This window comes from Cervus elaphus, chromosome 12 (genome assembly GCF_910594005.1).
Source record: "Cervus elaphus chromosome 12, mCerEla1.1, whole genome shotgun sequence".
Classification (NCBI taxonomy): Eukaryota; Metazoa; Chordata; class Mammalia; order Artiodactyla; family Cervidae; genus Cervus; species Cervus elaphus.
The window spans coordinates 62,902,784-62,928,109 of NC_057826.1; the positions used below are offsets into that span (position 1 = coordinate 62,902,784).

At 37.7% G+C, this 25,326-nt stretch overlaps 1 protein-coding gene across 4 annotated transcripts in view; it reads right to left on the reverse strand.

The window, feature by feature from the left end:
- SNAP23 (synaptosome associated protein 23) overlaps positions 1-25,326 on the reverse strand; it is a 38,955-nt gene that overhangs the window by 2,428 nt on the left and 11,201 nt on the right. The window contains exons 2-9 of one of the 4 annotated variants that reach the window (XM_043919130.1): positions 19,992-20,057; positions 14,088-14,191; positions 12,485-12,526; positions 12,020-12,068; positions 11,056-11,173; positions 6,555-6,587; positions 1,569-1,727; positions 440-584 (exon numbers count right to left, since the gene is read on the reverse strand). In XM_043919130.1, the coding sequence (XP_043775065.1) occupies positions 440-584; positions 1,569-1,727; positions 6,555-6,587; positions 11,056-11,173; positions 12,020-12,068; positions 12,485-12,526; positions 14,088-14,144 (603 nt within the window). In that variant the 5' untranslated portion in view covers positions 14,145-14,191; positions 19,992-20,057. The remainder of the gene's footprint in view (positions 1-439; positions 585-1,568; positions 1,728-6,554; positions 6,588-11,055; positions 11,174-12,019; positions 12,069-12,484; positions 12,527-14,087; positions 14,192-19,991; positions 20,058-25,326) is intronic. The other 3 variants (XM_043919133.1, XM_043919131.1, XM_043919132.1) reach the window with 3 other exon arrangements.

Genomic DNA, 25,326 nt, shown 5'->3' on the forward strand with positions numbered 1-25,326 from the left:
AAGACAGCAAACAAAAAACCCTGACAGCTCACAGGTTAGAAGAGATTTGAGTTTCACGGGTGAAATTTTGTTATTATTTTTAATAAATTTAATTTTCATGAATTTTAAATCCAGTTGATCCCAAGGTCTTGGTTTCAAAATGAACCAACAATAAAGTTATTTTATTTGCTGTATATCAACAGAACTACTTAGCTCAGGCAAAATAAAAAATTTAACATAAAATAAAATGGACCAACTAAGTAAGAGATAGGAGGACCTGACTGTTGTTTTTCAACATGTTAGAAACTCATCAAAACTGTAAGGCCTGTGAGGACAGAATCTTATCCCTGTTGTTCTCCCTGAGAGTACACAGTACAAGATGTCTATTACTGAACACTGTACTGGATGTCATTTGGCACAAAGGTACAGATATTTTCCTGTGGCAGTAAGAAGCTCTTACCTTTTCTGTGATCCGTTCTATTTGTCGGTTTTGAGCTTCAATCTCATTGCCCATGTCCAGAGCCATGTTTTTTAGGTTTCCTAGGATATCACCCACTTGAGTCAGGTTCTCTTCCATTTCATCTTCCCTGGCATCATTTGTTATACTATTACAAAAAGACACTTAATTCAGTACTTTTGGGTGAATTATACATGGACTGAGTCTGGATTTAGTTTTTGTAAAAATAAGCAAATTGACGTCAGCAACTGAGACACAAACAGACGCAGCTTACCATTCTTGGGAAATATTCTATAGTGAAAATGGAAAGGCTGATTCAAGAGAGAACAATGTCTTAAAGCCATTTAAGAGAAGATGAAGAAACGACTTTAGAGGTTTTTCAAAGTGCAATTCTCAGCATAATCTGGGAACTTGTTAGACATGAAAATATGCCAATTCTTAAGACTACTCCAGATCTCCTGAAGGGACCCCAGCAGTCTGTTTCACTAAACCTCCCAGGTGATTCTGATACACACTTAAGTCTAAAGAACCACTGCTCTAAAAATAGGGTTGCAAAATTCTGGCCCAAAGTCAAATGTGGCCCATTGCCTGATTCTACCCTACAACAGAACTGAGTAGTTATGATTCAGATTCTATGGCCTGTAAAATCTGAAATATTTACTATCTGACCCTTTACAGTTATCTTTACAGGGATCTGGCCAACTCCTAATCTAAATGATACATTTTAAAGCACATCTTATTTACAGAAATAAAACATGACTACTTGAATAATTTGGAAAGTACTTTATAAAGAAAAGTTAATCCATCATTTAAGGTCAACAATCCCAGTCACCATTTTGTCAGAAGGCAAATTTTAAAATGGAATAAGGGAATTCCCTGGTGGTGCAGTGGTTAGAGCTCAGTGGTTCCACTGCAGGGGGCCCAGGTTCAATCCCTGGTTGGGGAACTAAGATCCCACATGCTTTGCAGCCAAAAAAAACCATGAAAAAACCAACTATCCCCCCCCCCCCAAAAAAAAGAATAAATGCTGTTTCTAATTGATAAGTTACTGTTCATGGCTAAATACACCCAACCTCCAGAGAAAGACATTCATTTAGGAAAAGGGTAAAAATATTGGGAAGAGCTGGCATACCGTTTAATGTATCCCCCGCTGGCTGCTCCTACAGTCGCTTGTTGAGGCTGACCATTTGTCACCCGGCCTGGCTGCTTAGATACTATGTTGCTAGCAGAGCTGGCTCCACCATCACCCCATGTTGTCTTATAGGCTTTACTAGACTCAAAGTTCTTTGTCCTATATGAGTCAGGAGTGTAGAGACACCAAAAAGGAGAGGGAGAAATGTCATCATAAGTGCTTGTTACCTTGGGGATGCCGTAGCACCCTTAGCATAAAAGCTACATACAGCTAGATCTAGATTATCTATACCATGCTCCATCACAATCTAGCGTAGAGAAAAGATGAACTGTGTAAACCCGCCCACATTAAAAATAAATTTTTCAAGGTTAAACTACTTTTTACCAACTCTTCACTGAGCAGTTATTAACTAGCAAAATGTAATTACTTGATTCTTCAGGTTCCCCTAGCCTCTGACACACTCCAGAAAAAAGGTTAAAGGACACTAGAAAAAAATTAGGAAAGGTGTTCTGGGATGCCTTAAGGGTTTCTTAGAAGCATCTCAGAGGTTAATGAGGGATGAGAGAGAGAGAATGGGCAGTTCTTAGACCTCAGCTGCCCACTTACTTAAACTGTAGTAGTTCCACCTGACCCATTTTTAAAATTTAGAATTCATAACATTAAATTCTTAAAAAAAAAGTTTTCTTAAACAAATATCATGAAGAAAGGCACGAATTATTTCCAAATTAAACAAGTAATGAATGAGGAACTTGGCCACACTGTTACCAGTCACAACTGTATCCTTTGGTTTAGGGCTTTTTCATTTAAGGGTTTACTTATCCACCTTAAAAAAAAAGTGATCCTAGATCCAAAACTCTTAAAAGTATATGCTTTAGATTAACTGATACAACTAAAAATTAGCCAAAGTCAGAATTTTACCATGGGATTTGATACTTAAATTGGTATAAATGGCAAGAAAAGGAACCTGGTAAAATGACTTTTAAGTAGCTATTACAAAAAACACAAAACTTTTTTTTTACTGATTACTTGGCTAGGTAAAGTTTCCACTCACACAATTTTAGTTTCTTCTTTTCTATAAACAAAAAGTAGTATATGGATATGTTGGTTTCTGATTGATTCCACGATATATTAATGAAGTTTTGAAATTGCAAAAGCAAAGGAGAGATTTTAGGAAAGTAGAGGGTCCTTTCTTATTAGGATCATGTGAGGATTCAGTTTTGGCAAACCAAGAACTGGATCTTAGACCTTAATCATCAGTGCTAAAGAAAGGGTACTATATGTTTAATTAATCAATCTATTTGGTTATTAATAAGCCATGTTAAATCCTTCCTGGAACAAGGGGGGATACACATTATTTGAACGAACATTTATATATAATTTCTGTTCAGTAGAAAACCCATTTACATGTATTCTCTGTTAACAAGATACATGTTATCCAAAATTCTCAGGCAAAATTCTAAAGCAGCATAATAGTAACTTAGCAAAATAAACAGGATATAAATTTATCAGAAAGTTAACCAGAAATATTAATAGAAATAACATAAGTGGGACTCTTACTAGGATATCAGATTGTAAAACAGGTTAAATAATGAGGGCTGGAATTCAAACTGTCGCTAAATAATAAGACAGTGTGCTTTGCAGAGTCTTCGCATATAGGCACTGGACTGGGACAGGATTTGTGGGCTCTTGGTCTAACAAGGGACATACATGAGTTCCAACCTCCTCAACCTTAAAAAAAATGACACTTGAAATTCCTTCAACTTCTGAGAATTCTTCCTTCAATTAGATATAAGGGGCATAAAGTACAAACAGATTGTTTTAATATGATATTGTGAATGAGGTTCAATAAAAGCATAATTTAAAACAAAATCAGACTGGTTATCAAACTCTTCCTCCTTAAGAGGACTGGATCTTTGAAGATGTTCTTCAAATATCAAAGGGAAAAGGTGCAAAAAGCTGACTTCAATTGAATTTTCATATTCATTTTCAAACAGGTTGGGAAAAAAGCTATACTGCTTTCTTTATGCATTTATGACGTGTTCTGCATGTTTACAAAGCAGTGATCTTTATATGTTGTTGACGGCATATCATCATCCTTTTTCAGCACCTGTACTCCAGGTAATAAGGCTTGCTTAAGATCCTGCCACATGCTGTTACCACGGAGCTTCTCCCACTGAGTTGTAAAACCCTAAAAGATACCTGTTTTTGAGGGCATTGTCAGGCAGCTGTGTATCTAATAAAAACAATAATGATTTAATTAATTTGCCTTCCTTCAAAGGGTCTCAAGTGCGTTAAAAGGTACTATTTCCCAAACTTGACTGAGCACCAAAGTGAACTGGATGATTTTGAAAACACAGGTAAATAGGCTACACTCTGAAGATTCCATTTCAATTTGTATGGAGTGGAGCCTAGGAATCTTCTATTGTCACTATGGTTTTATTTAAATTCAATAGGTCACTTCCAACCAGGGAAGAGAAACACTAAGAGACTTCCAATCTGTTGCAGAAGGAATATTTTAAATTACTCTGGTAGTCTACCTTAGCATTTCTAGGTATTGGGACACTAAGGAATTAATCTGGAGGAAGCAAATGTATACACCAGGATTTTTCTAAGCCACAAGATTTATAGTAAATTGACTTGAATTCTAATCCCAGACCTGTCATTCAGTAGCTACAGAGTCTCATGCAAATTTCCATCTCTGAGCATCTTTTTCTTATATATAAAAATAAGATAACAATATTTATTAATTCACAAAGCTGTTGATAATTGATGTAAAGTTATTCTGTAAGCATTAGACAAATATTTTTGTTCTTTCATTTCAACCTCAATCTGATCCTTAGTTAAAAAGTTCACGGCTTTAAGTGCACAAATTACCAACTGGCGTGTTTATTTTTCTCACCCATTACCATTCCTGAGCTTTGAGATCTACAAGCAGCTGAAAATAGTTGGACTATAGCTATGTAAAAAGACAATGGGGCCAGGGTTGTTTCTGGTCTACAGAAAGAAAGAAACCATTCTGATTTGCAACAAAACTCTTCTGCATAACAAAATTAACAGCCCCTCTGGGAAAAAATTAGATTTCATAATAAAATGCTTAAGCAAATTTGGGGTAGATTTTAATGTAATTAAGAACTCTCATCTAGAAAGTTAGATTTACCTCGACTATCAGTTTTGAAGACTTTAATAATCTTTGTTGTGTTACTCACTCAGTTATGTCCAACTCTTTGCAACCTCATGGACTGTAGCCTGTCAGGCTCTTCTGTCCATGGAATTCTCCAAGCAAGAATACTGGAGTGGGTTGCCATTTCCTTTTCCAGGAGATCTTCCTGACCCAGGGATCAAACCTAGGTCTCCTGCATTGCAGGCAGATTCTTTACTGTCTGAGCTACCAGGGAAGCCGAATTAATAATCTTTAAATACCAGGTATTTTTTCAGATAAATATCACATTCAAAAAGAGCATGATTAAAATAAGAATTTGAAATATCCTTTAATTTATGAAGCTGCTACAAATCTGAACACAATAACTTTAATAATTTCTTTTTTGAGCTTTGTCAACATTAGTACTAACAAAAACAGTAAAAAGAAAGCCCAGTGTTAGCTATAATTCTTTCATACCAAAGAGAAAAGGGATCAAACAAGTATCAGTTGTGGGACTTCCCTGGTGGTCCAGTGGTTAAGAATCTGATTTGCAATGCAGAGGACATGGAATCCCACATGCCTTGGAGCAACTAAGCTTGTGGGCAGCAACTACTGAAGCCCACGATGCCTGCAAGAGACTCCATGTGCCACAATGAAAGATCTCACATGACTCAACAAAGACCCCATGGGCTGCAACTAAGACCTGATGCAGCCAAATAAACAAATATTTTTTAAAAATACCAATTATAACAATTACAAGGGTGTGCATGTGTGGGGAGTGATCAGGTTATAAGAAAAGAGAAAAAGAAGAGCAAGAAACAAAGGGTAGAAATAAAACAATTTTCTAACATTTAACTATGGTCTTCAAAGTTCCCATAAAGATCCAAAATTAAGGAGTCAAATATTATAATAAACAGTAGGCTAACTAGAGGGTTATCTTTCATAAAAAGTTAAGATTGGTTAGCTGTGCATTAATTCAATACGAAACCACAGCAAGCTAACATATGGCATAAAAGGTGTTATGGAACAGGTGATAACATATAAAGAAGGCAAACTTTTATTTTTAAAAGGAGATACTAGATATGATAACATCTTAAATTTATACCCCCCTTGTTCCGAATGGCATTTAAGATGACTTACATTGGCAATTAATTCCTCAGTTTGGTAGTGGCCTAAATCATGGGGAATCCAAAATCATTAGAAGCAATATTTAACTGGGGAAATCTTGATTCTGGAGCCAGAAAAGACTAGGAAAACCTAACACAAGATAGGAAGCTGAAATCACAGTCCATGTATTTAGACTGAATCCCCTTACCTTTGATCAGAACTAGAATGCAGCAATTCTCTATAAAGATCAACCTATTTAAAACTTCTTTGGAAATTTTAAGGGTGTTTTTAGTTTTATAATCTTAAATGTTTTTTAGCAAAAACTTAGTATCAGAACCATTAGTCAAAGGATGTTATTATAAATTAAGATCTTCTTGTCAATCCAATCTTCTGGCAAACAGCACTCATCAAGAACAAATTCACTTTACATTACACACCACAGCACAGCTTTTAGAGTCTCCACCATTCACAAAATCCATGCACATGCACAGAAAAGTCACCTGAAGCATCACCTTTAGACAGCAGGTTAACAGCCCAAACTGCGCCACAAGACTGCATCTTACAGTTCCCTTTGATCAGTTACTGAGCTCAGCTTCTGCTGTTAAATCTTCATTTTTAGTAAGCAGATTAGAAAGGAAGAGATTAAGTGAGAGAATGAAATGCAGAAAGTAGTGAATGCCAATCAAACAGAACAGAAGCAGGTTTAGAGTTTTCAAAACATAATGCATTTAAATTCCTGCCTGATTTCATAGAAACAACCAACATCTGAGAATCTAGATAAAAAGAAAAATAAGAAAACTATTTAAACCAGTGTATACTTCATTTTTCCTAAGAATGTCTGAACAATGATGTTCTGTCCTAAAATTATGAGAATCAACATGAAAAGAAGGCAAAATATTCAATATTTTGTATTTCCAGTGAGTAGGATGAAGGAATCACTCATACGTTGACTAAAATACAGTAATTCAATATTTATTTTAACTAATCAGAGCTGAATCTTTATACTGTAATATGACTTAAGATTCAATAGTATAAAACCTGTAGTACCAACTTTTAACTTCTCTAGTAAGGTTGCCCAGAAATACCAACCTGTCTTGAAACTGTGTGCCATTATATTTGGCAACATAAGCACAGAATGCAGAGAGGCAAGTTAAGGCAAAAGACTACTTTGTCTGACCATGGTTAACCTGGGACATTAGGCAGCTAACAATTCTGAGACTTAGGGTGGGATATTTCAAAAGAACAGCATGTATACTATCTATGGTGAAACAGATCACCAGCCCAGGTGGGATGCATGAGACAAGTGCTCCGGCCTGGTGCACTGGGAAGACCCAGAGGAATCGGGTGGAGAGGGAGGTGGGAGTGGGGATCGGGATTGGGAATACATGTAAATCCATGGCTGATTCAAAGCATAAAAAAAAAATAAAAATAAAAAAAAAATTAAAAAAAAAAAAAAAAAAAAAAAAAAATAAAGATATATATTAAACAGTTTGCAAATAAAATTATATAATCTGAGAAATTTGCTTAAAATAAAAGAGGGGACAGAGGAAGGGAAGATTTGGAATAAAATAAAACCAGCCATGAATTGATCACTGATGAAGCTGGGTGATGGGTACATAGGGGTTCATTATAGTATTTATATATCTTGATATGTATTTGAAGTTTTTCACAATAAAAAGGATTTTTTAATCTCAAAAAAAAAAAAAAAAAAAAAAAATAAACCTGCCTCTTTTTAAACTCTTGTTAATTAGAATTTCGACTTATCAGTTACTGACAAAGGGAATTCCCCAGTGGTCCAGGAGACTCAGCGCTTTCACTGCTAGGAACCACAGTTCAATCCCTGCTCAGGGAACTAAGATTCTGCAAGCCACAAGGCGAGGCCAAAACAAAAAAACAAGTTATTGACAAACACATAACATTTTTAATAAGGATCTGTGCTTTTTGCTTTTAGGATTCAAATAGTAGCAAGCTAAGAGAATGGCATTTATTCACAGTTTTAAAGTTTAATCCTGGTAGTCTGTTTTTAAATTCTAGTAGTCCTTTAAAAAGAATGAGCTAAAATTAAAATTTCCTTCTCTTATAATACAGTTCTGTTAAGTGAAGCTATTTCCATGTTTTATTAAAAAAAGATCTGTTGACATGTCTTCAATGAATACCAGTGAACAAAAGAAATCTCAAAAAACAAATCTACTGAAGACATTTTCTAGATAGCAATACATCTAACAATAGCAGCAACAAAAGGTTTCATTCTTTTCTTGCCAGTCAAGCAACGTATCATCATACAGTTAAAAACTAGGGCTCCGCCTGTTTTTTAATCTCAGCTCTTCCACTTGCTAGCGTAGCATTTTGGTGCCTCTGTTTCCACATATGCAAAATGGTGATAGTAAGAGAAACTATCTCATTATTAAGGTTACTGTAAGGATTACATTTCAAGTGTTCAGGATAGTAAGAACCTAAATTAATATATAGGCTCACAACTCTCATCCAAATCTTTGGATGTGAGACATCCTGAGCAGTACCACATAATCACATATATCAATATTTCTGCAGTGAAACAGATTAACATTACACTGAGTGGGATAGATTATTAAACAGCTTCAGTTCAGGTTACATCTTGAAGCCTAATTAAAAACAAACCTTTGGCTTTCAAAAATTTTTAGATTTCTAAATGGCAGATGAGAGATTATGGACCTGAGCTGTTATTACTAGTACCATAATTAGTACTAGCTTTATACAGAAAACTAAGATGCTGTCTCTGCCTTTGAGAAGCTCATGTTATGGCTATTTATATGATAAGTCTAACTGAAACACAGATTAGCAGATAAGCTTAGAAAGATCACGCCCCTGGCAGGAGTGAAAACAGAAGAGATACCATAGAGGGCAAGGGCTCAATGGTATAAAGGAGAAATGGGTGAAAGGAAGGCAATTAAAATCAGTCTTTAAATTGAAATACTATTCTCTTCTCTTCAAGGAACAACTGAGGACGGACTACTTTAAGAGCATACTCTACCTATGGTCCAAGAAAATCCTGCCCATGTTTGGCTGGGTACACAAAGAAAAATAAAAATAATACTTCTATAGCTCCATTTCCCACCTTCTATGATATTAGACCATCTCAGGATTCATTCAGAGATAATTTGCTCTAGGCTCTACAGAGAACTTCCTCTTCTTTGCTTTTCTCTAATACTTATCTCAAGGAAGTTCATGTACTATTTTTTTCCCCTGACCTCTTCCAAGAGGGTATACAGAACATAGAAGAAAAGCACAAGTGAGTGTGAAAATATAGCTAAGAGTTTAGATCAAAAAGTCTGTGTGTTTCTAACTTGTTTGCTTAATATGGTAAACCCTGACTCACAGGTGATTGCTATTAAAATATACACTTTTGGAGAGTCAACCAAGGTCTAAATAAACAGGTCAACAGACTTGTCTTTCTTGGCTTCTTATGCCCAAACACTAAAGCTGACTAATAAATCATTTAACCAGGTTTTCTTAGGTAGAAATAGCACAAAGAATATTGTCACATGAAAACACTTAACTGAAAGTATGACAGAACAAAAGCTCCTCCATTCCTAACTCCTTTAGAGGAGTAAAAAATGCTGAGTCTGTAAACCTTTGTATCTTGGTCTTGCTATATCACAGCGGCTGAGACAACTGGATAGTTACAAAGCTGTTTTAAAAGTGAATATGCTCAGCAGAACAGATAAGTCATTTAATCCTCAGATGATGTCATTTCAGCCAAAGGTGAAGTTCAAAGTTGATGGATGACTTCTCATCTTTGTCTGAATAGGCATGTTATTTGTCAACACATGGAGGTTGTTTTACTCAAGATTAAGGAGAGAATTGAAATATTAATAATAAAGTCACTAAAAAGAATGAAATCTTTTTTTGTCAAGTATTATCTCATACATTATACACAAATATTTGAAGACTTCTCATTTCCTAGTTTACTAGAGGCTTCAAATCTTCAGTCTTCTTTTGATGTTTCCTTAGATCCCCTGGAGAATGAAATGGCAATCCACTCCAGCACTCTTGCCTGGAAAATTCCATGGATGGAGGAACCTGATAGGCTACAGTCCATGGGGTTGCAAAGAGTCGGACACGACTGAGCGACTTCGCTTTCTTCACATTTGACACATAATCAGTTGGCTTCCCTGGTGGCTCAGATGGTAAAGCGTCTGCCTGCAATGCAGGAGACCCGGGTTTGATCCCAGGTCAGGAAGATTCCCCTGGAGAAGGAAATGGCAACCCACTCCAGTATTCTTGCCTGGAAAATTCCATGGACAGGGAGTCTGGTAGGCTACAGTCCATGTAGTCATAAAGAGTTGGACACGACTGAGAGACTTCACTTTTCTTTCTTTCTTTCAGTTGATTTAAAGAGAATTTGACTGACACTTTTCTCTCTAATCTTAATAATAAGGTTATAGCTCACAGGCCTAGTTTACAAAATGTTCCTAATTGGTCTCCTGGTGTGCAGTTATATCCTCCACTCCAATCAATCAACCCCTTAGGCTGGCATTCAACTTCCTTTACTGCCTACTTATGTCTTATTTTCCACTTCTCCATGTGAATCATGTAGTACAGTTGAGTCAAGCTCCTCTGTAGTCTTTATTTACATTAAATCTTCCACAGGAAATGTCTTCCCACTTCTGCCAGGCCCATCCAGATCTTTCTAATCATTCAGAGCCCAACTCAAGTCCACTCTGTCCTCTAAGATGAACTCCAAAATAACTTTTAGTAGTTCTGTACCCTTAGCCTCCATTGATATCACAGATCTAGCACTAGATCTCTATAGCTTCTACTTTCTGCTATTCTGTCTCATTTATCCAACCACATGGTAAGTCCTTTGATGCCAGGATCCAAGTCCTTTATTTCCTTGGCCATCCCTCATGTGCCTACCACAGAATACACGTTTTATTAATTCTCCTTATTTGAAAGGAGAACACACTAATTTCATCCTGCTATGTATTATCCAGATGGATATTTCCTAACCTTTTCATGTATTATTTAAAAATGGAATTGGGACTTGATCAAAAGATTGATCAAATTTAAGTGACGGTTTTCAGCGAGTGTGCCCATTTACATAAAAAGTTCGATCTGCCTGAAGGAGAAAGAGATTAAGTTGATCTAACCAAGTTTCTTATTTAGGCCCTGCAACACTTACTGGGGGCTGAAAGGGGGGGTTCTGAGGGTAATACTCTCACTTTGGATTTATTTGAAAAAGATTTGGATTTACCAACTCACCTACTGCACGGGCATACACAAAGGCCACAGCACTTGTTGAGTTCTGTTAAAGTCTTCTCTGCTTCTCTCATGTCTTTGTTTATTTGGTCCATGCCTTCTTCTATGCGTTTTAGTTGTTCTAAGAATAAGTTGTGGAAGTTAAATTTTATGTTACATTCATGCTGCCAATCAGAAAGTGCTATTATTAGTATAATGGAAGAGCAAACTTTAACCCTGAATCCACCAACAATTCATCACAGTGACTGTATCAGGGCCAGATGGCATTACATGCTGCCCAGAATTTAAAAGTCTTTCACATACTGATTCTAGGGTATCTGGCCTCTGACTGTGGAAAGATTTGTTCTAAAGAAATTTGTATAATAGGAGCATGTGAAGATTGGTTTAGGCCTCACTGGACCAGATTCCTAGCATTTCTATTACTGAATAAGCTCAAAACCTAAAGACTGTCCTAAGATGAATAAAAACTAGACCAGATTGCTCAGGGCCAAATCAAATGCAATGTTTCCAATTCCACAAGGATGTAACTTGATTTCTGAAAATGATGAAAGAATATCATAATGTCCAGGACACAAATGACCAGTGCACACAATAAGCCCCGCTACCTAATAAATAAATACTTGGTGGACAATGGGATATTGTGACCCCCACCCCAAATAGGCAACAAAACATGATATAAATTAAATCAGAAGAAAAGAAGCAAAATATCACTCTTATCTTACAAAGGAAAGGTACTCCCAAAGGCTTAATAAATTTTAAATGTGGCTGATTTGAAAAGGCTTTTTGGCATTCTAAATCAAATCAAGAGTTCCTGCTAGGGGGTTCAGGATGGAGAACACATGTAAATCCAAGGCTGATTCATGTCAATGTATGGCAAAAACCACTACAATATTATAAAGTAATTAGCCTCCAACTAATAAAAAATAAAGGAAAAAAAAAAGAGTTCCTGCCAATGACTGCAACTCACCCCCTTGCTCATCCAGAATAGTGATAGTCTTGATTCCTGCATCCTGTGACTAAAAGAAGGGAAAAAAGCTGATAACACAACTAAACCAAACCAACAGAAACAAAAGCTACAAAGTCTGGAAAACAGCAAGGCAGAAACACTAGAAACTTAAGTTCTCAGAGGATTAGAAGAAAACTAACCTCCCCAAACCAACATGCCCTAACATATTAACGCCCCCCCCCCCCCCAATAATTAAGTCACAAACTCATGGTGAATTGTTTTCCCTATTATATTCCAATACTATCAATTAGAAAAGCCAAAAAGGCCCATTAGTGCATGGTTTGACAATTTCAGCAATTGCCGATTTCAAATAATAAAGCTTATTGATACAATATCATTCTAACTCAACAGTAATTCTAGTCTGTGTTATCAAAATTCCTTCTATACAGTTTCTATACTTAACTTGATGATTAAATACGTTCTTACCTCAATGGCTAAACCCAGGATTCTCCTTGTACTTTCCAGAGACTAGGAAAAAAAAAAAGAGTTTTAGCATTCTAAAATATGTAGCACACCCCCACCTGTCGGGAGCCGTTATGGGAGGTCCTGCCCGTGACGAGGTCACGAGGAAAATACCTGACAGGCAAGGCCGTCTAGGATAAGGGACCCTCCAGGTTGGCCTCGGCCTCTACCCTCCCCCCTTTTCTGCTGTTGTTCTTGTTTGCCCTGCTGAGGATTTTTGTGTTGCCTGCCGAGAGCTCTCCTGCTCCTCTTTCACTGAATGAAGACCAACTTAAAACCCTAATTAATAAATCTTGTGGACGCTGGTACCCTATGAAGGGGCCAGAGATGAAGGAAATGCTTCAATTCAAACATTTTGCTGGCATTCTGGCTTGTTTGATAAATGTGTGATCTCATTGCACAAAATGCTCTTGATTGTTCTAAACATCCTAAGCACAGTACGCTAACAAAAACTATTAAGCATAGGCCCCTTCACGGGGTGAGAAAAGCTCCACAAATATGATAGCCACAAATGTGTCTAATAGAAAATACTTTAGATAGAGATTAGCTGGTGACTTCTTGCAGGTGGTTAACTTTTAGACTAAGAGCCTGTTTTGTGCCATATCTGCTGTTTCTGCAGTCCTTCGCATTTCTGTTCTGTAAAAATTTAATCCTATCTAGTTCCCATAGAGATGACGCTTATTAGAAAGAAAATAGATTAATTATAAGAAAAACAGGGTCGGCTACTCAAGTTGCTTAAGTCACACCAGGTGCAAGCCATAAAATGTTAGCAGGCCTGAAGGCCAAATGATAAGAAAGACTCTTGTGAATGAAAAAGTATGTGGGTGGCATCCAGTTTCTGTTGAAGGTCAAGTTGCTGTAATGTTTTGAGATGCCCTGTGTGTAAGCAATATGCACTTCCCCCAAAGATGTTGTTAAGGGTATAAAGGAGCCGTGCAAAAATAAACTTCAGACTTAGCCCCGAGCTTTGTCTCACTCACTCTCTCATTCGCCCACGCCGTTCATCCTGAGGGTTCCCCTGGATCCTGCTGGGGCTGGACCCCGGCACCCACCCCCCAAATCTGATCACAGGCCATACTCATGATGCTACTTTATTTTTAAAGATTGCTAGCCCATCCACTCCTCCCTTCTTTAAAACAAAAAATAAAGTTTACTAATATAACTTTAGTTATTTTCTTTCTACCAGATGCTTAAGAGAAAATTTGAAAGAGTATAGTTAATGGGATTTATAAAAATGTAATGTCAGCAGAAATCCAGGGATATTACACAGATATTAGAAAATTCTGTTAAAATTAAACATCCAGAATTCTTCATATCTATCTTTGTTCTAAGTCACTATTCAGCAATGACTATTTAAAAACAAATCATACAGATTGTTTGCACTTATTTAGTTTTTGGATGAGTTGGCAAAATAAGAGGCTAGTAGTTACGGCACTCAAGGGCAAATGCATTCTTTAATATAAACAGACTAGGGAGAGGCCAAAATGGTCTTCTAAGAAGGTCCCGCCATGCTTCCACTGTGAAAAGTGAAAGAGAATGAATGACTTATTCCACATAAAACCCTTACCTCATCAGTAACCTGGTTAGCCCTCAGCTGCATTTCTTCTGCTGACAGATTATCCATGGTGAATTAAAATTCTTGAAAGGTGCAGAAACTGAAATGTGGATATTCTGTAAGAATAAGAAAACAAGCTCATTTGCAAAGACTGTGGAATTTAGGATGCTTACCTAGAAAACATGATAAAATAAACCTAACTTTATCTATCTATATCTTACAGGTGAAGAAACTAAGGCTGAGAGATGGTAAACAAATGCAAGTTAGTACTAGAGCTGAATCTAAGACTCAGGTTTCAGGACTTCCAGGGAAGCACCAGTTCTAATAGGAAAGTGGTCCCTCTACTTTGAGAAGGAAGGCATTATTAAAGGACAAGCTTCAAGAAGCTATCAAAATGAATTCCTGGTTGTAGAATGCTCTTTGTACATTGTTTGAATGTGGAAAAACAATAAGGTGAAGAAGTCCAAGCCAGGTAATATTCCATTAGTAAAGTAATAATATTCAAAGTCACATGCCTACAGAACACAAAGAGCATTCTAAAAATGTGCCGGTCTTCCGGGTTTTTCACCAGAGAAAATGAATACTTCCACTCTTAACAAGAAAAGGATAATGCTGATACAAAGAGCTCAGAAAAGAACTAGTTTTTATTAATAGTAGACTCTCCCTTTCCAATTACTATATGGTTTGTTATTTTAGTGAAGTCCCTAAGAAACTGTACATTATTCTCGCACATAGTAACTTAGTAACTCATAGTAACTCAGGAAGTGATCTTATAGACATCCAAATTGAAAAATAAAACTTTTAATAGGTGAAGATTCCAAGAGTCTTGCCTTCTAATTATTAACAGTGACACACTGTGTATAGTATTCCTCTTTGAGCCCTCACCTGTAATAATAAGCACTGTGTGACTTAACTAGGTTGTGTTCTTTTTATTACATTTGCTAGCTTTGTAGTGAAATGTTGAAAACCAATTATACAAAAGCCTTTTATCAATGACACATAAAAGTGTGGTTCACATTCTGGATTTATCATCAGGGGACATCTGTCAATACCTGGAGAATTTTTTGATTGTCAATAGTTGGGGGGTAGGTAGGAGCAGTGTTACTGGTATCTAGCTGATAGAAGCCAAGGATGCTTACTAAACATCCTATAATGCTCCTTGACACAAACCTCCTACAACAAAGAATTATCTGGCCCCCAGTGTCAAAGTGCTGAGATTGAGAAATCCTGCCACGCAGTACACTCAGTGACAAGCAGGGAGGCTTGTTAACTGAGAATATACTAGACTGAACTCTTGGAGGGAAAGGACTTTGTTATGTCTTTGTACCTATAACACCTAACAGGATCTGAGAGTTGGTACTCCAGTAAATGTGTGCTGAATGAACAAATAAGTAGAAAAACAAGATGTACTCTCAAAAGTGTTTAAGAGGATCTTAGAAAGAAAATGACATGTAATAGTAGCACAAAGCCTTCAAATAAACAGAACTACAAATCAAAAACTGCCATGTGTATGATCTAGAATGGCCTGCTGGTCACATATAGATCTTTTTAGTCACATCCATAGCTAACCAACACTTTTATTAGAACCATCTAAAAAAAAGTGATAATATCCCATTCCCAGGACAGGAAGGCATTACATTTAGAGTTTTGTTTATAATTCTACTGTCCTTTCTAACCATTCCAAGATTTAATTTAGATTTTGAGCCTTGATTAAAGACATTAATGCTAATAAAATTATTGTTATTAAAATTATTAAACTGCCAAAGTTGCAAATTTAACTTCACATCTTATGTGCCATAGTAGGACTTGTGGCTCTAGCAAAAGGTTCATATACTAAGATACATAATCAAGATATAGGGGGTTCCCAGATAGCTCAGTGGTAAAGAATCTGCCTGCTAATAATGCAGGAGATATGGGTTCAATCCCTGATTCATGAAGATCCCACATGCCAAGGAACAACTAAGCCTATGCGCCACAGCTTTTGAGCCTGTGTTCTAGAGCCCAGGAGCCGCAACTACTAAAGCCCATGTGCCCTAGAGCCTGTGTTCCACAACAGAAGTTACTTCAATGAAAAGTCCACACACCGCGCACGGCAACCTAGCGAGCAGCACCCCGCTTGTCACAACTAGAGAAAAGTCTGCAAGTAACAGTGACCCAGCACAGTCAAAAAATAAAAATAAATACAAAATTTAAAAGATATAAAGGTCTTTCTTAAATTAAGAACTGATCATTAGATATAAGTATAAACAGAACCACGTTTTACTACTTTGCTCGTTGTTTATGAAACTTTAGCTTTAATCACACATGTTCATGTTACATACAATTTCTCTTTTGTCAATCTTTCATAGCTGTAATTATGAAAAGAAAAGGAAGCTGCTTTGTACCCTTTCATCTTTTTTATACATTTTTCTTTTCTAGAATACTCCCATCTGCCTGCCCAGGCAGCCTCGTTCTTCCCCATTACTTCCTAGAGCCCCTACAAGGTACCTTTTAAGCCTGTCCTTCCTAGGCAGGATGCTCCAAAGTTATCTATCCCTCTCATATAAAACTCCTAAATGCCCCACAATGCAGAAAGTGATAAGAAAAGCAGTACACACTAATCAATTAGTACCTGGAAATGATATCCCTATTAGGTTTTCCCACGTAGTATCCTATGGGTAGGAAAATATTTGGCAAGTAAAGAAGCTCAGATCTCTCAAATTGCATAATTTTTAATTCCACTCCTACAGATGACTCTTGCTAATTACAAGCCAGTATTTGTTACTCTCCTAGTACATATGAGCAAAACTCCAGGTAGGTTCAAACAGAGGTTTGAATGCAAAACTGACCTCTGTCAAACTTGAAGATTCCATTGTCTTGCCTTTAATTATCAAAAAGGCAGATTAAAAAAAAAAAAAGGGCAAATATAGCTGGGAAGCAGATGCGAAGAGTCATTCCTGGCACAGCAATGGTGCCGTCTCGGAGGACACACCCTTCACTGAACTCAAAGTGCTGCCTAGGCTCTCTGGTTCCTCCCTGAGCAGATGACACCAAGACAAGAAACGGGCTTCTGTGAAGTTCTCACATGTTCGGCATGCTGCTCTCAGGACAGAGCTGCCTAAGACTGCTCTACTCTGGAGTTTTGAGGGTGTTGAGCACATGATTTATAGTAAACGGGAGTGAGAGAGACAAAGCAGAATTGTTAAGGGGAAGGCCCAAGAGAGACAAAGAATAATACTCCCCAGGCTTTTTTAGCCTTTACTAAACTGCTCAGAAGTGTCAGGCAGGGTGTGAGCTAGAATGAGCTACACAGCTTTACTCATATTTATCATCTCCAGAAGTTTTTCTCATAGAATCAGGAAAGGCTATCCAGAATGTTAAGGAGAATCAGAGAAGAGGGAGGGGAAGGAAAATGAAACATCACTTGACACAATGATCCCATTAAACTTACTTTGCTTAGGTATTCCCTAATAGATTAAAATATCTGTGTTGTTTTCCCAGTGCTCCTGGGATCTTATGCTGTTTGTATGCCTTTGATATGAAAATGTAAGATTTTTCATGGTGCTTTTACACTCTATTTTCCTTATTATGGTTCATTTGGGCTTACTAGTACACTCCTAATTTACCTTCCTTAACTTCTTTTCTATTATAAAACCTTGGGGGAGAGGGAAGGAAGAAATGCTCACAGATCATATACTATGTGTCTATACTCATCTAAGTTATTCATATATGTTCACATTCATATTATGTCTGTTATACTACTTTATAGGTGGGGAATCTCAGGCCGAGTTTACATAATTTGCCTAAGGTGACTGAGTCAATAAAGACCAGATTGATTATTCAAGGCTGAATCAACTCTGAAATCAAGGTTATTTCATGGTCTAGTAAACAGTCTTACTGCTGAATGCACTGTCCCTTAATAAGATATGAGAACTGTTGAATATAAGAAAATAAGCTAAGCACTCTACCTGATGACTCATTTCAAAATTTCAGACACTTCCTTTAGTAATACCATGAAATTTTATCTCTTCCACAGACTCAAAGATGGTTAAACTGAAGGAAGAACTAGAAAGACCAGAATAATCATGGTTTTCAGCTGTTTTATAATTTAGAACCTGAAAAACATCTATGCTAATTTAGAAAAAGAAAATAATACTCCTGGGAAGAAGGAATACAAAGAACAAAGGACTTAGAACTTAACAGGAGATCTAGGTCTCCACTGATAAAAAGGGAGAGACAGGAAGTAATGAAGAAACAGCACTTTAAATCGATTCCTGACAAGACCAATATAAGAATGATTTTATAAGGTATTAACTCAGTTTATACCAGAAAGCAAGGAGTTTGCATTAAGATATTCTACCAAATTAGTTTCCTACTTTATTCCTTCTCTTAATCACAGATGTAAATTCCTCTATGAGTTATAGTTATTACTGTACTCTTAACAGTTTGATATAATTTGCAATTCTCTTTGGCATATTTTGATTAGACTTTCATGGTAAGCAATGTATTTACAAGTAGAAACTTCCATTCAGAGCAGGTTAGCATAGTGATGAGTAGCAGGAGCTCCAGCATCCAAACTTTGATCCCAAAATATATTTGCTGTGTGACCTTGGGCAAGCTACCTCTCCCCACTAAAGCTCAGTTTCGGCATTTATAAGATAGGTAACAGATCTATCAGACCTATCGAACAGATGTAAGGCTTTTTTGGTGAAGATTAAAGAAAATGATCCAGGGACCTCCCTGGTGCTCCAGTGGTTAAGATTCCACCTTGCAATGTAGGAGACATGGGTTTGATCCCTGGTTGGGGAACTAAAATCCCACATGCCACAGGGCAACCACTGAGTCCAAGCACTATGGAGCCCATCGGCCATAATTAGAGAAGTCTGGGTGCTGCAATTAAGACCTGACACAGCCAAATAAATTAAAGAAAAAAGCCATTTAAATAAAAGTCTGTAGGATTTTCTTTAAAATAATTCGAAAGTAAGGAGATGAGTGGAAGTTTATAGAAGATGCAAGAATGGCCATGATTGCTGAAGCTGGGGGAATAATACATGGACGGTCATTATGTTACTTTTTTAACTTTATATTAGGAAAAAATGTTAAATATACAAAAAAATTTGTAAATTACAGCTAACTTTTTAATAATCTTTACTCATCATTTTGAAAGTCTAGATAGTGGGTAGGGGATTGAGAGGACTCTACAATGGTTAACACTTATAAAGCATCATACATACATTATTCTAGAAACAAAAATATATATAAATACACATACACACATTCATTTAATCCTTACAACACTGAGTCTATTAAGGCTGCAATAACAAAATACCAGACTGGGTATTTTACAAGTCCTTGTGAGGGCCCTCTTTATGATTTAAAGCTGGAGCAGCCACACATGGTGAGAGGAGCTAGCAACTCAGGAGTCATTTTTTTTTTTTTTTTTTTTTAGGAGTCATTTTTATAAGACACTAATCCCACTAATGAGAGTTCCACCCTCATGGTTTAAGCACCAACCAAATGCCCTACCTACTAACACCATCACATCCTGCGATTTGGATTTTAAACATACGAATTTTGGAGGGGAGGACACACAAACATTAAGACCACAGCAAACACTATTTAATCCCACATTTTACATATGTGCAAACTAAGGAACAGCGAGGTTAAGCAACTTTTGCAAGGTCGCACAGTACAGCAAGGATGAAATCTAGGCAGATTGCTCCAGAGCATGTGTTTTCAATTACTATTAAGCATATTACACGGAGAATAGAGAGCCATATTATTAAGTCAATCAAATCTGTAGCCACAAAGAATCTTTGCCCGAAGAAAACTACAGTTGACCCTTTAACCATGCAGGGGCTAGGTTAGTACTGTAGTAGGTATTCATTGGGAAAAAAAAAATCAAAGTATAACTGTACACACCCAGTTTAAACTCACCTTGTTCAAGGGGCAACCAGTATATACATGAAGTCCCTGTGAGACAGGAAAGGGCCAGGGCACAACCTTTAAAAGAATGATAGCCATTGAAGACATAAACTGGTTAGAACCAACTAGATTCAAGATGGTGGATAACTGACTTCTAGGCCTTGAGCCTCAGTATACACTCCTTACAATATCAATACATATGCAAACTAAATAACACACCCATAGGCACCATAACAGTTCCAAGGCTGACCATAAATGGCCAAAAAGTGGATGGTGACCCAATTCTGGGAAATCCCCACCCCTTTTCTAAAAGAGTTGGAATAATCCTCCCACTCATTAGCCTATAACACTGCAAACCCCTATAAAAACTGACAACTCTCCTGTACCCAGGGGCCTCTCATTCTGTATATGGATGGCCCACATTCTGTCTATGGAGTGTGTATCTCCCTGAATAAACCTTTTTTCACTTTACCATGGCTTGCCCTTGAATTCTTTCCAGTGTGAAGTCAAGAATCCACAATAGGTGGCCATCCCAGGAACCTGCCTAAGACCTGGGATGTGAAAATCCTCTCGTGCCCCACTTTCCTTCCTGCAGCACCTGCTATCTGTTTTTCAAGTTGCAAAGCTTAACTTCAGCCTTAGAGTACATTTTAGAGCAGTGTTTTCCAGCACTGGCTACACATTATAATCACCTGATGAGCCTTTATAAATTTGGAGGCCAAAGCTGTTGCTCACATGAATTAAATCAGAATCTCTGGGGGTGAGAGCCAGGTACCAGTAGATTTTAAAGTTCCCCAGGTGATTCCAATGTGCAGCCAAGGTTGAAAACCACCGTTTCAGATAAGTTTTTGCTTTTTAATGTACAAATAAGTACTACTGGATAATATCCTACCCCGTTATAATTCTGGTACCTAATGGAGGAAAAACCTTGCTAGCACTTAACGACCCAAGACAAGAACAACTTGGGCTTCAAAAAGTTAAACCCAGAATTACCGTATGATCCAGCACTTTTATTCATATGTTAGAAATAAATGAAAATACTGTCCACACAACTGGTACAGCAATGTTCAAAGCAGCATCATTCATAATAGCCAAAAACTAGGGAAAAAAACGAGAGGGGGATAAAGATGGCAGAGTAGGAGGACGCTTAACTCACCTCCCCCCACCCCAAAATACATCTACATATGCAACAATTCTCAAGGAAAATTGCTGGAAATCCCTATGCAACCAAAGCTACAAGAGAGATCTCCATTTAACAGGGAAGGGTGGAAAAAGGCATCAGGTTGGAATCTACACCCTGGGAAGGATCCGGAAGAAAGAGAAGGTCTGCAGGGGCAGACTCTCGCCATGGGAAATAGGCAGGTCAAGAAACAATGTGGGCATCTCAGACCTGTGCACAAAGGAGACAAGCTCTACTGGCTGCAGGGAGAAACAACATGACAGAATGAAGAGCTGGAGAAGCCTAGACTCTACTCGGAGGAGTGCACGTGAACTGGCTTGCCAACAGTCAGGGTAAACAGAGTCTTGCATGGTGGCTGCTACCTCCCTGCAGATCCTGAGTTCAAAAGGCAGTAATAAAAATGCTAATGAATTAAGAAAGATTATCAGTAGAAATGCAGGGCTTAGGAGGCTCAAAGATCATCTGGAAGATCCCCTGGAGAAGGAAATGTCAACCCACTCCAGTATTTTTGCCTGGGAAATTGCGTGGACAGAGGAGCCTGGCAGGATACAGTCCAAGGGGTTGCAAAAGAGTTGGACATGACTTGCGACTACACAACAACAATCAATCAACAGAAATGCAGGTCACTGTTACAAAGATCTAGAAAATATAAAGATGAACCAGTCAAAATAGATAATTCAATTGCTGAGATAAAAAGCAATCTAGAAGCAAGGAATAGCTGACTAAACAACACAAAAACAAACAAGTGATCTGGAAGATAAAATAATGGAAATCACCCAGTCAGAACAATAAAAAGACAAATGACAAGAAAAAAAGAAAGCAACATACAAGATCTATGGAAAATTGAAAAATGTGCCAACCTATGAATAACAGGGGATTCAAAAGGAGGAGAGAAGTAGACCAAAAATGTTTAAAGAAGTTATGGCTGAAATCTTCCCAAATCTAAAGGAAACAGACATTCAGGTACAGAAGCACAGAGGGTTTCAAACAAGATGAATCCAAACGACCCACACCAAGATATATCATAATTAAAATGGCAAAAGTAAAAGAGAATTTTAAAGGAGAAAGAAAAAAAACAAAGTATCAGTTACAAGGAAAGTCCCATAAGGCTATCAGCTAATTTCTCTGCAGAAACTCTGCAGGCCAAAAGGGAGTGGCATGATATATTTCAAAGTGCTGAAAGAGAAAAACCTGCAACCTAAAATACTCCCTAGTAAGATTATCATGTAGAACAGGAGAGTTAAAGAATTTCTCAGACAAGCAAAAACTAAAAGGATTCAGCAATACCAAACCTACCCTCAAAGAAGGGAAGAGGTAAAACTATCACTATTGGCAGATGAAATGAGTGCCAAAGAATTGATGCTTTCAAACTGTGGGGCTGGAGAAGACTTGAGAGTCCTTGGACTGCAAGGAGATCAAACCAGTCAATCCCAAAGGAAATCAACCCTGAATATTCACTGGAAGGACTGATGTTAAAGACTCAATAATTTGGCCACATGATGCAAAGAGCTGACTCACTGGAAAAGACCCTGATGCTGGGAAAGATTGAGGGCAGGAGGAGATGGTGCAACAGAGGATGAGATGGTTGGATAGCATCACCGACTCAGTGGACATGAGTTTGAGCAAACTCCAGAAGACAGTGAAGGACAGAGAAGGCTGGCATGCTGCAGTCCATGGGGTCACAAAGACTTGGACGTGACTTAGCAACTGAACAACAATGATGGATATCTATACAGAGAACCCTTACGCCTTGTGTGTGCTGCCATGTCCAACTGTTTGCAACACCATGGGCTGAAACCTGCCAGGCTCCTCTGTCCATGGAATTTTCTAGGCAAGAATACTGGAGTGGGTTGCCATTTCCTTCTCCAAGAGAAACCTTAAGTCTACACAAAACTAATTATGTACCAGAACTAATAAATGAATTCAGAAAGGCAGCAGGATACAAGATTAATAGAGAGATCTGTTGCATTTCTTTACACTAATAATGAAATAGAAAAAGAAAGCAATAAAAAAAAATCCATTTAAAATCATATCAAAAGGGAATTCCCCTGGTGGTCCAGTGGTTAGGACTCTGTGCTCTCACTGCTGAGGGCCTGGGTTCAATCTCTGCTTGGGGAACCAAGATCCCACATGCTGCAGGGTGTGGCCAAAACAATCAATCAATATCCTTAATTATTAGAGAAATGTAAATCAAAATCACAATGAAAAAAAAAAAAATCACAATGAGATATCACCTCACACCAGTCAGAATGGCCATCATCAAAAAGTTTACAAATAATAAATGTGAGAGAAAGTGTGGAGAAAAGGGTACCCTCCAACACTGTTGGTGGGAAAGTAAATTGGTGCAGCTACCATGTAAAACAGTATGGAGGGTCCTTAAAAAAACAAAGCTACCATACGATCCAGCAACCCCAGTTCCTAGGTATGTATCTGGAAAAAATGAAAACTAATTCAAAAAGATACATGCACCCCGATTTCACAGCAGCACTGTTTACAATAGCCAAGACATGGAAACGACCCATGCGTCCACTAACAGATGACTAGTTTAAGAAGATGTGGTATATACATATATAATGAAATATCACTCAGCTATAAAAAAGAATGAAATATTGCTATTTGCAGCAACATGGGTGGACCTAGAGATCATGCTTAATGAAAAGAGAGCAAGACAAATACTATATGATATTGCTTATATGTGGAATCTAAAAAATAATACAAGTGAATTTATATACAAAACAGAAACAGACTCACAGACACAGAAAACAAACTTATGGTTACCAAAGCGGAGGGAGGAGAGAGGGACAATTAGGAGTAAGGGGTTAACAGGTACAAACTACTACACCTGAACGAGATAAAACAACCAGGATTTACTGTATAGCACAGGGAATTATAGTTATAATCTTGCAATAATCTATAGTGGAATATAATCTAAAAAAAGAAACTGAATCACTATGCTGTACACCCAAAACTAACACAATATTATAAATCAACTATACTTCAATTCTTGGAAGAGGAAATGGCAACCCACTCCAGTATTCTTGCCTGGAGAATCTCATGGACAGGGGAGCCTGGCAGGCTACAGTCCACAGGGTCGCAAAGAGTTGGACATGACTTAGCAACTATACACATACTTCAATTAAAAAAAAAAAAAAAGGCAGGGGAAAACTCAAATGTCCATACAAGGGAGTATCATTCAGCCATAGAAATGAATGTTACATGCTATAACATGTTGTTGTTGTTCAGTTGCCAAGTAGCGTCCGACTCTTTGGGATCCTATGGACTATAGCACGCCAAGCCTCCTTGTTCCCCACCATCTTCTGGAGCTTGCCCAAATTCATGCCCATTGAATCAGTGATGACTTCCAACCATCTCATCCACTGTCACCCTTTTCTCCTTCTGTTTTCAATCTTTCCCAGCATCCGGGTCTTTTCCAATGAGTCAGCTCTTTGCATCAGGTGGCCAAAGTATCTCCTTGCAGTCCATGGGACTCCGAAGAGTCTTCTCCAGCACCACAGTCCAAAAGCATCAATTCTTCAGTGGTCTGCCTTCTTTTATGGTTCAGCTCTCACATTCATACATGACTCCTGGAAAGACCACAGCCTTGACTATATGGACCTTTGTGGACAAAAGTGATGTCTCTGCTTTTTAACACACTGTCTAGGTTTGTTACAGCTTTCCTGCCAAGAAGCAATCGTCTTCTAATTTCATGACTGCAGTCACAATCTGCAGTGATTTCAAAGCCCAAGAAGAGGAAACCTGTTACTGCTTCCACCTTTTCCTCTTCCATCTGACATGAAGTGATAGGACTGGATGCCATGATCTTAGGTTTTTAATACTGAGTTTTAACTGGCTTTTTCACTCTCTTCTTTCACCCTCATCAAGAGGCTCTTTAGTTCTTCGCTTTCTGCCATTAAAGTGGTATCATTCACATATCTGAGGTTGTTGATATTTCTCCCAGCAATCTTGATTCCAGTTTGTAATTCATCCAGTCCAGCATTTTACATAACGTATTCTGCATATAAGTTAAATAAACAGGATGACAATAAACAGCCTTATTTTCTTTCTCAATCTTGAACCAGTCAGTTGTTCTGTACAAGGTTCTAACTATTGTTCTTGACTTGCATACAGGTTTCTCAAGACACAGGTAAGATGGTCTGGTATTCCCAT